Here is a 13473-nt window from a genome sequence, read left to right as displayed (position 1 = left end):
GGACAAGGCCTAGAACAGAGCATCAAGAGACACCAGCATTTAAGAGTGGAGGAAAAAGCAGTCAAACTCATAGAAGCAGAAAACAGAATGGTGGTTGCCAGGTGACGGAGGGTAGGGGAAACAGGGATTTGCTGTTCAATGGATATAAAAGTGTGGTTATGGAAAATGAAAAAGTTTTAGAGATCTGCTATATGACATTGTGCTTATAATTAACAATACAATACACTTAGAAATGCGTTAGGAGGGTAAATCTCAGGTTATATCATTTTTACCAACCCAAAAAAAGAAAAAAAAATAGACAAGACAAAAAAGAAGAAAAAGACAAGACACTAGGTAGAGAGTCAGACCCTGAGTGGTCAGAAAGATTAAAAAAAAAAGGAGAGTGAGTGTCAAGAATAAGGGCAAAAGCTACAAGGTGGAACCATATAAAGAATGAGTCATTTGGATTTAGCACAGGAGAGCCAGTGATCTCAGAGAGAGAGAAGCTTTATTATGTGGTTAGCAGAAGACAGAGTTCAAGTGGCTAAGCCAGGTGTGGTTTGAAGAAACATTAGGAAGTGAGGAGAAGCTGATTTGTGGAATGATGAAGGATTACTTGGATATATGGGAAGGAGGTAATGTAAAGAATCCTACCCCCCTCCCAAAGTCATTTCTCCCCAATTTTTGAGACAGGATTTCACTCTGTCACCAAGGCTGGGATGCATTGGCATGACCAGGGCTCACTGCAGCCTGGACCTCCCAAGTTCAAGCGATCCTCCCATCTTAGCCTCTCTCCAGTGGCTTGGACCACAGGCGCACACCCCATGCCCAGCTAAAATCATTCTTGCTTAATAATTTCTTACACTTAGTATTTACACATTTCTCACACTTGAGACTCAAAACCACAACAGCCACGTTGAGGTTGGCAGGGGTTTGCACAGACGTGCACAGAGCAAAAACCAGCAGAATGAGAGTGTAGCCAGGGCCAGCACACTTCCTACCCCACTCACTGATACCCCACCTTCTCCTAAACAGAATCTGAGATGACACACAGAAAGCTCTATCTGCAGGTATATGCAGGGCGATGCTACTACGCATTGCCAGTGTCTGTGCATGCCTTTTCCTTTCAAGAATAACGGCCAGTGGTTTTAAAAGAAATCGCAATTTTATTAGGAATCCAATGAAAATTTCTTTCTTACTCATCAACATATGTTCTTACCGTTATTTATTCCATTCTTAGTTTCCTCATCTGTAAAATGTTAACTGCTGTGTACTTGGCCCTTTCTATATTATTAATATGCCCTGGGAATTTAGTTAAGGGTTTGAAGTCCATTCAGCTCTTCGAGAAAGACATTCTAATAGTCGTAACAATTACGAATTCGTGATTTTAAAATGTGGAACTCTACTGCGAAATGAGACCCGAAGAGAAGGGGAAAGTATACGAATATTTCAGCCCCCAGTTCCCTTCTCCCAGTGGGAATTAGCCTTCCGGGTTCCTCCCTCTTTCCTTCAAGGTTGATTGGCACCCAATGCCTTTTGCTCAAGGCAAGGAGCACTTTTCCACACCTGTCGAATTGCTTCGTCTTCCAGGAAGCCAGGAAAAGTCCAATCAGACTTTTTATATCCCACATTCCCCAGAGGCTGCTCCCGGCATTGGCTTTCTGTGTCTTCAGGCCTCCAACCAGATCCTATCTGTCCAGCCTGGGAGTGGGGCTGTCCCGCCCCAAATAAGGCCAAACACTTAGGCTCCCAGCTCTGGGAAGGGGTAGGGTCATTGCTGTAGTGCTCTTTAAAGGGGGAAAGAATCTGGGACAAGGGGTGGTGGCGCGGGGAGCCAGTGGTGAGCAGAAAAATCGAGTCGCCTCTGGGGACAAGAAATCAGAAAGACCCTTCCTTCCTCCAAAGATTTAGGGAACGGAAGCCTCGCACGTTAAGAAACCACTGAAACTGTACAAATGTTCACCTACAGCCCTCCCGTCCACAGTCTTCAGGAGCAGAGGGTCAAGATCCCCTCCCCCATCCGCCAATTCCCCCCGCCCTTCTCCCAGAGTAAGCAATTCCCAGAAAGGCAAGCAGTTCCCTTTTTCACCCAAGGACACTCGCGCTCCGTCCCGGCCGCCCAGCGATTCCCCTTTCCGTGGCCTGGGCAGGCGCTGAGGCAGAGGGGGCCGCACATTCCCGGAGAATGTGCCAGAGGCGCAGCTGGACCGCTCCGGCGCACTTCGGCCCCGGCGCACCCCCGCCCCGGCGCACCCCCAGCCCCGGCGCACCCCCAGCCCCGGCGCACCCAGCTCCCCGGCGCGTACCCAGGGGCCACGGTTTTGCCTGGGCGAAGGCGGCCCGCTCCCGCCTGAGTGCGCTGATTACATCTACTGGAGACACCTTCCCTCCCCTTGGGGATCCAACTCCCAGGTCGCGATCCTCTTCCTATCTGCCCTCCCCCACCCCCGCCAACTCCATTTTCTAGCCACCCAGAGGCCCCTTCACCCCAGCTTTTCCCCGCCACCCCCAACTATCCCCGTTCCCCTAGTTTTCCTCCGTACCCCAGGCGATCACCCCCTTCCCCGGAGCGGTGACCGCTGCTGCACTCACCGCGAGGGTCAGCAGGAGCAGCCGGCAGAGGGCTCCGCTCCAGGAGCCGGAGGGGCGGGCTGCCGCCATGGAGAGGGTTCGGGACAGATCGCGGGCCGAGCGTCGGGCCGGGGTAGGAGGGCTCGGCGGGGCGAGGACCGCGGCCGGGGCACAGGCTGGGCCCGCTGCTCAGGAGGAGCGCGAGGCGGAGGAGGTGGCGCGCGCGGAGACGCGCTTTTCTCAGCTTCTCTGAAGCGCCTGCCTCTCATCCAAGGGGCTTTTCCTTTGGCGGAGGGTGGGGCTCCTGGCGCGTCCAAAAGACACCGAACGGCCCCTCCTTGTTGTCTGTTTAAGACTTAAGACTTCATTTCTCTAAGAAAGCCATGGGTGGGAACTCCCTCTCGCCGCCACCCTTTTACCTGCGCAAGGTGTTTCTCACCAGCGGACGCCACCTATAAGGGCCATCTCCCCCCCCACCACGCCCCGGTGTCCGCCAGGCGAGATTAACAGCCTGCCCTGCCCAGCAGAAGCCCTGACTGCACAAAGACTCACTCCTGAGCGCGCGCTCGGCCCCGGCTCCGCCCTGCCCCCTGCCCTCCGCGCCGGCCGTAGTCCCTGCCCTGGGGTCAATTACAGAGCGAGGTCTGAGCCGCAGAGGCTGGGTTTTAGGTCACAGCTGCCTGAGGCCCACCTGATAGAAAGTTGACTCCAAGGAGACTGTTACATGCTCTACTGGAGTGAATTTCCTACACACACCCACAAGCAGTTCAGACATCATAGTCATCTGAGGCACCATTCTTTGGGGTCTTGTGTTTTTAGGAATTTACTGGCATGACAATGATACAAGACAATCGCCATAATTTAGAGACAAAAATACATATATACATACATACATACGTAAAGTTAGGGAATCAAGGCGACTGCAAAATAATAAAATCGAGGGTGAATTTTACTATGGGAAATGCATCCATTGAGGTCCTAGGCGTGGGCTACACGTATGTTACTGAATTTCTCCAAGAACATCCCTGATCACAAATAAAGTTATAACTTATTTCCTATACCGGACTCCTGAACATCTAATGGAGAGTTCTCACCTTCTTTACTACCATGAAAACCAGAGTTCATGGTGAGAAATGAATAAGAATGGGATAATTTACATTTTTATTTGAAGTCCACTTAAACTAAACGAATTATTGCAGAACATAATCTGGAAGATTAAGATACAAACGCTGTGTTCTTTTGGCTCTTCAGAAAGCAATGACAAGGCATCTGACTCATCCTCCTGCACCTCTTTTCAATTACTGACTTAAACCAGGTAAGCCTGACCACAAAAGGAGAAACTTGTCTATTCCCTTTTGTTTGGTTTAAGTTTCCTCAGGGATGTCCTGAGAATCCTATTTGCAAAGCCAACTGTGACACTCACACCATTTCAATTCTTGAAAACGTTCACCATCTTAATACCATTATACGCCGAGCCAGAATTATTGCAATACTGAGCGTATATTTAAATTAAAAATTAATGTCAAACAGCACATGCCTTACATTCTGTGTGTCTGTCCCATGCTCTATTTTATTAATGAATGCCACTAATCAGCTGTTCTGTCTCCATATCCATAAAATTATCATTGACCCTTTGCTAGTAAAATAAGCCTGAGTCATCAGCATGAGGCATGAGACTATAGTTGACATCCTTCCATTTCCATATTTTTTAACACTCATGGTTTTCCATCAACGATACCATAAGCACACCTCATCTTATTAATGATGACATCATGATCTCTAGCACGAAGCTTTTTCAGAGGACAAAAAGAAAGCTAATTTCAGGTTCTGGAGATCTACTCAGACTATCATCATAGGCTTTGACTACAGGACATTTCCAAACTCTTGCCTACTCTTTAACCTCTGATGCCTTAAGGGCAGCTCATGTTTTTCCTCATTCCAGGAAAGGGTGGAAGAGCAATTTGACCAGAATTCATCTTAGATATTTCTTTTCCTCTTTCACATTGATTGATAGAGGCTATTAAAATGGTGATTTGTTTGTTTTATCACCAAAAAAAACTTTAAACAAAAGAATGGAATATAAAGTACTTTCTCTGAACAAGTACCCAATTTATTTAATGTATTTAGGTTAGGCTATATGGTCACTGAAATAGATCCCTCTAGAACATAGGTTTGAAACAAAGGGCATATATTTAAAAATGCAATGGAATGTGAGTAGATGTGATTTTTTTTAAAAAAAAAAGAATGACTTTTGTTTATGAATATGATTCTGCTGCATGAACTAGTTTCCCAATAAAAATATACTTTTTATAGTAAAAAGTACACCAGAGCAAAAGAAGCAACTTCCTTTGTGTTGCTTAAGGAATAATCTCTCAGGTCTCAACACTCCCATTTGTCCATCTGTTAAGTGAGATAGTCAATAATAATAAGGTAATACCGGAGGCTATCTATGGTACTTTCTACATCTAAAATTAAACTATTTAGACTGCTTATGACAGATTTTTGAGAAGCTTGGCTGGAAATGGGTGTTCATTTCAGAGATAACATAGAAAGTCAGGGCCAGAGCAGTCCTTAAAGAAGTGAACAATTTGCAATCCAAAGCCCACAGGCCAAATCTATCCAGCCTAACTTCACAATTTTAATTTCAGAGACCAGAAACTATTAAGGGCAGCAACAACCAAAAAAATCCCACTTACTCACTGATGAGCAAATAGAGACGCTCTCCATGAGCTTTGTGAATCCTGCTAGTTCCTCCCCTGCCAGCACCAGAGGATGAGTGATCCACAGGGACAGATGTCATCTTCAGGGCGAAACCATCTCAGCATGGCATATGACATAGAATGGAATTCAAAAGCAAGGGAAACACAAACCTAACAGGCAAAAAAGCAAGATTAAAGGACCTTGTCTAGTTGCTTCATAGGTTGGAGCATAAAGGGAACATCTGCTAATCACAATAAAATGAGCACAATTTTTTAACCTCTCAGAGTTGTTGCAAGAATTAAATGATATCAAGGCACTCAGAACAAGGCCTGGCACATTCTAAGTGCTCCCTCAGTGTCAGTTATTATGAACATCCATCTTCCCTGCCATTGCACTACCACATCTCTCTGATCCATTCACTTCCTCCTCATGACAGCTCCCTATTTCCTATCCTTCCAGTACCTCTCCTCAGAAAGTTCTCTGTCCTGGTCTAGGGCTGAACCCTAGTGCTAATTCATTCACCTTCAACCCCCTCTCTTCAACACTAACCCCAGATCTTGTCTGTTAATAAATGAATTAACAATGTAATACTAAGATGAGCTGTGCAGTTTGCATCAGTTGTGTACTCTTTGAAAATTTGAACCAATTCTTTAAAAAGAATCCTTCTCAATTTAAGAAAAAGTTTTAAAGTTCTGTGTTTTCCAACAAATGCTATCTTTACTTTTTAATGCTATGTATATTTCTTGGAACTTCACTTTTCAGAATTGATCTCAGTGAAACATAGTATACTAATCAAGTTCAATTTCTATTACATTTCAAAGTTTTTGTTTGTTTGTTTGTTTGTTTTATGGAGTCTCGCTGTGTCGCCCAGGCTGGAGTGCAGTGGCGCGATCTCCGCTCACTGCAAGCTCAGCCTCCCGGGTTCAAGTAATCACTTTTCTGCCTCAGCCTCCTGAGTAACTAGGACTACAGGTGCCCACCATCATGCCCAGCTAATTTTTTTTTTTTTTTTGTAGTTTTAGTAGAGACAGGGTTTTGCCATGTTGGCCAGGCTGGTCTCAAACTTCTGACCTCCGGTGATCTGTCTGCCTCGGCTCCCAAACTGCTGGGATTGCAGGCATGAGCCACCGCACCCGGCCTGCCTCTATATATTGCTGTGTACAAATACATCTGCATTGTTTCAAACCCTTGCACTCACAAGGCTCCGTCTGCTATAAGTACTTTGTACACGCCCTTTCCTCTTTCCTAGAACCTTCTTCTATCTCTCTGGCCTAGTTAACTCCCATTCACCCTACAAATCTCAGCTTTTATTTTCTTCCTCACCCAGTCAAACCTTCCACATTAAACCACTGCCTCTCATGGAGAGCACTTGTCACAATTGCAATGTTAAATTTGTTCAAATAATTATTTGATTAATACTTGCTTCTCACCAAAGACTACATTTCCATGATTGTAGTAATCCTTTTTATGTTCACCCTTGTATTATCAGCATTACCATGGCTCCTGATTCACAGTAGACACTTAATAAATATTTGCTGAATGAGTGAGCAAATGAATAAATAAATGACAAATGAGCATTTCTGACAAGCAATTCTTTGTTTTCCTTTTTCTATTCTAGTGTTTATTGGCATATTAAAGTGATGTCTTGGGCCACATTTGATAGGGTGGGAGTTCCTAGTCTAATCTCAAATATGCTGGACATATGTTATAGTAGCATATTAATAAAATATGAGATGGGCCTACTAAACATTTCTAGTATGGCTTTTGCACAAGAACACACAAATATGCTTATGAATTTTAACTTAGAACTCCAAAGAGACCTGTGTATAAATGGATACTTAATATATGATAAAAGTGGCAGCAGATAGCGTGAAGAAAATAAGGAATTATTTAGTGGTGGCATTGGGAAAACATTCATTATTGGAGAAGAATAAAATTGGTCCCCTACACAACCAATTTTATATTTATACATATGCTGTGGTGGAAGACACACAAAGTTAATGAAAAATAATACATGAGAACATCAGTGTTACACAGAGGTAGGAAAAGAGTTTTGAACTAAAACCTAAAAAGCATATACCATATAGGAATAAAAAAATATATACTTGATTACATTAAAATGCAGGCTTTCATTTGACAGAGGACACATAAATAAAGTTGATAAACAGATGATGGATTGGGAGAAGACGTTTTTCATGACTAAAACAGATGAGAGAATAATATCTAGAAAATACAAGGATCTCCTACATGTCAACTAGAATGTGGCAGAACCATAACAGAAAAAGATAGGCAAAGAATATTACGAGGCATGCTGTTACAACAGAGGAATCTGAAGCCTACCAAGTATATTTTAAGAAATCTGAGAAAGGCACATCAAAGTCATAAAATATCCTTCTATACTTATTTGGCAAAAACTAGGAAGCTAATAGTAAATGTTAATAGGAATGTGGATGTTTGGGAAGCCTGGTGCATTGTTGGTAGAATTATAAATCTGATCAAACGTTCAGGACAGTAGCCTAACAATGATTGTTCAACGTAATATATTAAACCCTATAGCCCAGCAATTTATCTCTTGGCGAATAACCCAGAAGAATTCTCACTGAAGTCTATGAAGGGATGCTTTGCTGTCGAGGGAGCTGGAAGCAATCTGGGTTACCATCCTTGGAAAGAAGAAAAATTATGGTGGCAGATCCACCCCATGGATCACTGTGCAAAGTTAGAACCAATAGGCTACCTACATATGGCAATATGAATGGATCTTAAAAACATAGAACTCAGTGAAATAACTAAAATAGAATATTTCTACATTCAATATAAATTTAAAAAGACAAAAAATCATTACACTGAACAGCAGCATTTTAATAAAAATTATATAAACAAAAACACACATTCTAAACACATTCAACTAATTTTTATGGAGGTAGAAAAGAATGAGTATGAGAAGCAAAGGTTGTGAAGGGTTAATAAGAAGAAAATATATCACAATATGTTTAAATCTCATTTATTTTAGTAAGTGGAAGAGGAAGAAATTTAATAGTATTTTGTTTTTTCCTATTAGTTACATGTCTGCTAATTAAGTATTGGTATATATAATACTTGTTTCTATCTTATAATCAGGAAGCAATAATGCAAGGAATTACTAATAAACCAAATGGGTAGAGAAATTAACATTGTTCCCAAAACAGGAAGGACTATAAAACCTGGTGGTCACATATAACCGGATAATCACCAGTGGTAAACATGTATTGCTGTTATTCAGTTTGTCCCACACAATCACCAAATAAAAGGAGGGTTTGGAGTGCATTCCAATATGATAAATGAACCAAATATTCTCTGGAGGAGTGTTAACTACACAGATTCAATCCCTCATCATCTGTTAACAGGAGATGAGTATTTTAGGTAGCCTATAATTGTAATAGAAACTAATGAGAAAGCAAGCGTTAAGTTATGTTACCAACCAAATCAATAGATTTATAATGATGAGTTAATGGGTTTTGCCACACATCTATGTGAGGTACGCAAAAAACAATATTCTGGGGAAGACATCTGGTTGCAAATAATAAATACTATGTAACAAGAGTGAACATAAAACATTTTATTTACTAAGCAGCTGTATTTTAATTATAGAAGGAAACTAATTCTGCTGATTAGTGCCTGAAGTGTTTATCACCTTGAGGAAAGCAACTAAATCTTGTGCTCCAATCAAAAATCAATTGACCCACATTCTCTAACCTCTGAAAGTCAGAGATGGTATTCCTCTTCTTTAGGACCTCCTAAGAGTATTGTCAGTCCTTGGCCGGGCGCGGTAGCTCAAGCCTGTGATCCCAGCACTTTGGGAGGCCGAGACCGGCGGATCACGAGGTCAGGAGATCGACACCATCCTGGCTAACACCGTGAAACCCCGTCTCTCCTAAAAAATACAAAAAAACCAGCCGGGCGAGGTGGCGGGCGCCTGTAGTCCCAGCTACTCGGGAGGCTGAGGCAGGAGAATGGCGTAAACCCGGGAGGTGGAGCTTGCAGTGAGCTGAGATCCTGCCACTGCACTCCAGCCTGGGCGACAGAGTGAGACTCCGTCTCAAAAAAAAAAAAAAAAAAAAAAAAAAAGAGTATTGTCAGTCCCAAAGTATTCAAAATAATATGAAATTCTAAGAAGATTATAAAATAAATATATCTGTAATCCCAGAAAAGTTTAAAGAAATGCAGAACTGGTGAAGAAATAAATTAACCCCTGTTGATATTCTAGAAAAACATGATAATGGGTTTTGAAATAATTTTATTTATGTCTCTCTCTCTCATGTTTAAGATATTGAAGTATTCAAAATAACCAGCAGTCCGATTGCAGTCTATGTTGTTTCAATTATCTTAGTCAACTTTATAAAGAATTTTTAAATGCTCAAGGAAAATTGTTCTTTGAAATGTTATGAATAAAATGTAGTATACATAACTGTGACATTAGAAAGGAAAGTGTAAGAACTGTCAACAGCAGTTGGGCTTTAGGACAGTTTGATGGGGCATATGAGAGATGGAAGGGACAGTTTTCAGGAGCAGCTGCTTTTATGCCTAGAAGATATTAAGAATCAAAAGTGGGGAGAAACGGGAGACAAATTGTTAACTATTTAACTGTACATTTAACGTTTATTCTTCCTTTTGAAGTTTCTCAAGTTGTGAATAAAGATTTGAAACTATATCAAGTATATTTTTGTGTAGGACTTTTTTGGGAGAGCTTTGTATATGATGTTTTAAAAATATAGTTCTGTATTCAACATTGATCATATGACTGCTTGATTTTATATAGTTTATATAAGCTATAGTTACTGCTTTTCTTAGTCATTTTCTTGGTCTTCCTCCTTGTCATTTGAATACATAACATCTGCCTCTAAGATCTAAACTGGAAAAAAAAATTGATTTGCGTAGACCCTAGCCTTCTTTCTAGGAGCTTTCAGGCATTCATCTAACTACACTTTCCTAGAGAGTGGACAACATTTTCCTTCCCTTATTGCCTGATTGGCCTTTGAAACTAAAGGCAATATCTAGAGCATGTGTAACTCTAACACCCTTTTGGTGCCTTCTACAGTAATTTGTGTGGGGATCACACTTCCTAGATCACAATGTGCCACTGCTGAGTCTACTTCCTATTGTGGAGTTAGCAGTCATTAAAGACTTGTAGTAGGATAAAGACTATTAAGATGGGGTCAGAGGAAATAGGACTTTTGCTGTCTCAAAGGAATATCTGATCAATATTGTCCTCAATGGTTTATATGAAGGAACCATTTTTTCTCTAAAATTGAAGTAACAATGAGCTGCTTCAAAAAATTTTAGTGAGATTAAATATATATATAATATGTAGCATTTATATTTATTTACATATATTTATGTATTTATGACAGTGCCTATAACATAGTAAGCATTCAATAATAATTAGCTAATCTGTATTAGCATGTATAGAACCTATAATTATTTCTAATGTGTATCAGGCAGTCATCTTACCAAGCTTAATATATCTCTACTGTCCTTCATCATCAGGGTTCAAGTGGGAACCCTATAGATGGAGAAAGGCAACCACTTTACCTGTTCCATATCTCCAACAGGAGTCAAAAGAGAGCCTCAGAAATTTCCGAACCTTTGACAAGACCTTTCTTCTCTCACCCAGCCCAGCCCTCATTGTGTCTCACTGTTACACATTTAAAGGTTATAGGACTAATCTCCGTAGGGTATTTATCCTATTTATCTCAGCCCCCAGAAAAAGTTCTGGTTCCCCAGGCATCCCTCTTCCCCTGGAATATAATTCCCTTAAGGCTCCAGACATACCCTTTGCTGACCCCACCCCAAATCTCAAAACTCTATTGACTCTTGAAGTCAGCAGCATCTCCAGCCTGGGTGACAGCGCGAGACTCTGTCTCAAAATAAAATAAAATAAAATAAAATAAAATAAAATAAAATAAAAAATGAAACTTTACCTTGTTTAAGCCACTCTTATTTCTGTTATCAGCAGACTAATACAAGTCCTGGCTGATTCACTGAGATTATTTAAAAAAAATAAACAAAAAGACCACAACTTTTTATATAGCCTACAATGTGGAACAGCAGAATTTCACCTCAGTCAATTCAAACACGGAATCACCATTTGTCATATACAGCAAAATCATAAAATTATCTTTGTTCATGCTGAGCGCTCCACGATTTTCTGTTTAAACTCATCTTCACTCATTCTGAAGTCTATTCGAGTAGAGACATTAAGACAGTTTTGAACTGTGATGAACATTGATTGAATTAATTCATGGGAAAAAAGTTTTACTTATTTTTATTTGCCTTTATTTTCATTAGCTGAACAATGAGAACATATCTCAGGATACGAGAATGCAACAAAATATTAACTCTCTCAGACTTAAGGAATCACATCTACTAGATCATTTTTGTGTAGGAACACAAAACAGAAGGGTAAAAATGGAGTGCTTCATTTAAACATGCGTATATTTAGGGAAGGTATTTTTATTTAAAATTTTAATTAGTGCAACAACTAAATATTAAATCCCATAACAAACAAAACACCTGTCGCGCACAGTTATAAGGGAGAATACAATGGTGAATACAACATCATCTCTACCTTAAAGAACATAGTTTGGTTTATAAAATCAATAAACAAAATTCTTTGTAGAGTTGAAAAATTGTGGTAAATGAGTGACTTAATAAAGATCACACAGCAAGTTAACAGAAGGATCACAGTCTCCTCACTCCTAAATCGGTGGCTTTCTACACAGTCAGGCTTCTGACTTTAATTTTTTAAATTTTTAATTGAGATAGGGTCTCACTCTGTCACCCAGGCTGGAGTGCAGTAGTACAATCATAGCTCACTGTAACCTCAAATTCCTCAAGGGATTGTCCCTGCTCAGTCCCCTGAATAGCAAAGACTACAGGCACGGTACAGCTAACATTTGTAAAGATGAGGTTTCACTATATTGCCCAGGCTGGTCTCAAATTTCTGGCCTCAAGCAGTCTTCCCACTTTGGCCTCCCAAAGTGCTGAGACTACAAATGTGAGCCACTGAAGGCTTTTGACTTTAGAAAGGATGGAAGATATTATCTTCAAATGACACATTATTGTACCTTTTTTTATTTCCATGAAGTAATACTCCCTTTTCTTCTGAGGCTTTTCAGAGAACACTGGAATATCTTCAAGTCTCACCATATTTGGACTCTTCATTTATTTATTTATTTATTTATTTATTATTTTTTTTGAGACAGAGTCTTGCTCTGTTGCCAGGTTGCTGGAGTGCAGTGGTGTGATCTTGGCTCACTACAACCTCTGCCTCCGGAGTTCAAATGATTCTCTTGCCTCAGCCTCCCAAGCAGCTAGGACTACAGGTGTATGTCACCATGCCCAGCTAATTTTTGTATTTTTAGTAGAGATGGGGTTTCACTATATTGGCCAGGATGGTCTCGATCTCTTGACCTCTTGTTCTCCTTCCCTCGGCCTCCCAAAGTGCTGGGATTACAAGTGTGAGCCACTGCACCTGGCCCATATTTGAACTCTTAACCAAAAGAAAGTGAGTTTTCAAAGTACAGAAGGTTACCTGCTACTTTCACTGACTTATGACTTGGGTAAAACAATTATTTACATCCAATCTTTGTCCTTTCCCCATATCAGATTACATTCAACTACATATAACAGAAAACCTAAAGTTGTATGGCTTAAACACAAAAAGATTTACTCACACACATGACCAAGTTTAGAGGCAGGAAGACTAAAGCAGATTAGAGGCTCTACAATTTATCAGGGATCCAACCTCTGTTAATCTTTTTGCTCCACTATTCTCAGTACATGGCTTCCATTCTGAAGCTCACAAAATGGCTGCCTGAGCACCAGGCATCACATCTATGTTCTAGATGGTATCTAAATAATATCTAATTATCTAGACGTTAACTAATATCATGAACCTACTGCCTGAGGTTACCTGTATTGCTTACTCCACTAAACTAATCATGTTTTTCACCCATTCGTTTTTGCTGTCTTTCCTCTCACCTAATCACTTTTGTAGTGCTTATCCTAGTTTTATGTGCTTACAGATCTCCTGGAGATCTCGTGAAAATGCAGACTCTGATTCAATAGGTCTGAGGTGGGGGCTGAGAATCTATTTGTCTAACAAGCTCTCAGGCAATGCCAATGCTGTTGGTCCACAGACCACACTGAGTATCAGAGAGCTAGCGCTGAGGTGAGGAATCGAAC

The 13473-nt window shown here is 40.9% G+C and overlaps 1 protein-coding gene across 6 annotated transcripts in view; it reads right to left on the bottom strand.

Annotated features, from left to right (window-relative positions):
• Positions 1 to 3042, bottom strand: part of LOC105468116 (desmocollin 2) — a 37860-nt gene extending 34818 nt beyond the window's left edge. For 4 of the 6 annotated variants that reach the window (XM_011718127.3, XM_071085504.1, XM_071085505.1 and 1 more), the window contains exon 1: positions 2069 to 2087. Coding sequence is in view for 2 of the 6 variants with exons in the window: in XM_011718135.2 (XP_011716437.2) it covers positions 2572 to 2640 (69 nt within the window). In the remaining 4 variants the exon portion in view is untranslated. Of the gene's footprint in view, positions 1 to 2068; positions 2088 to 2571 lie in introns of those variants that run through there. The other 2 variants (XM_011718135.2, XM_011718151.2) reach the window with 1 other exon arrangement.
• Between the last annotated feature and the right edge of the window lie 10431 nt (positions 3043 to 13473).

The sequence above is a fragment of the Macaca nemestrina genome, chromosome 19 (assembly GCF_043159975.1).
Source record: "Macaca nemestrina isolate mMacNem1 chromosome 19, mMacNem.hap1, whole genome shotgun sequence".
Classification (NCBI taxonomy): domain Eukaryota; kingdom Metazoa; phylum Chordata; class Mammalia; order Primates; family Cercopithecidae; genus Macaca; species Macaca nemestrina.
Note: the sequence above shows the minus strand (reverse complement) of the source record. Positions and strands in the feature narration are given on the sequence as shown.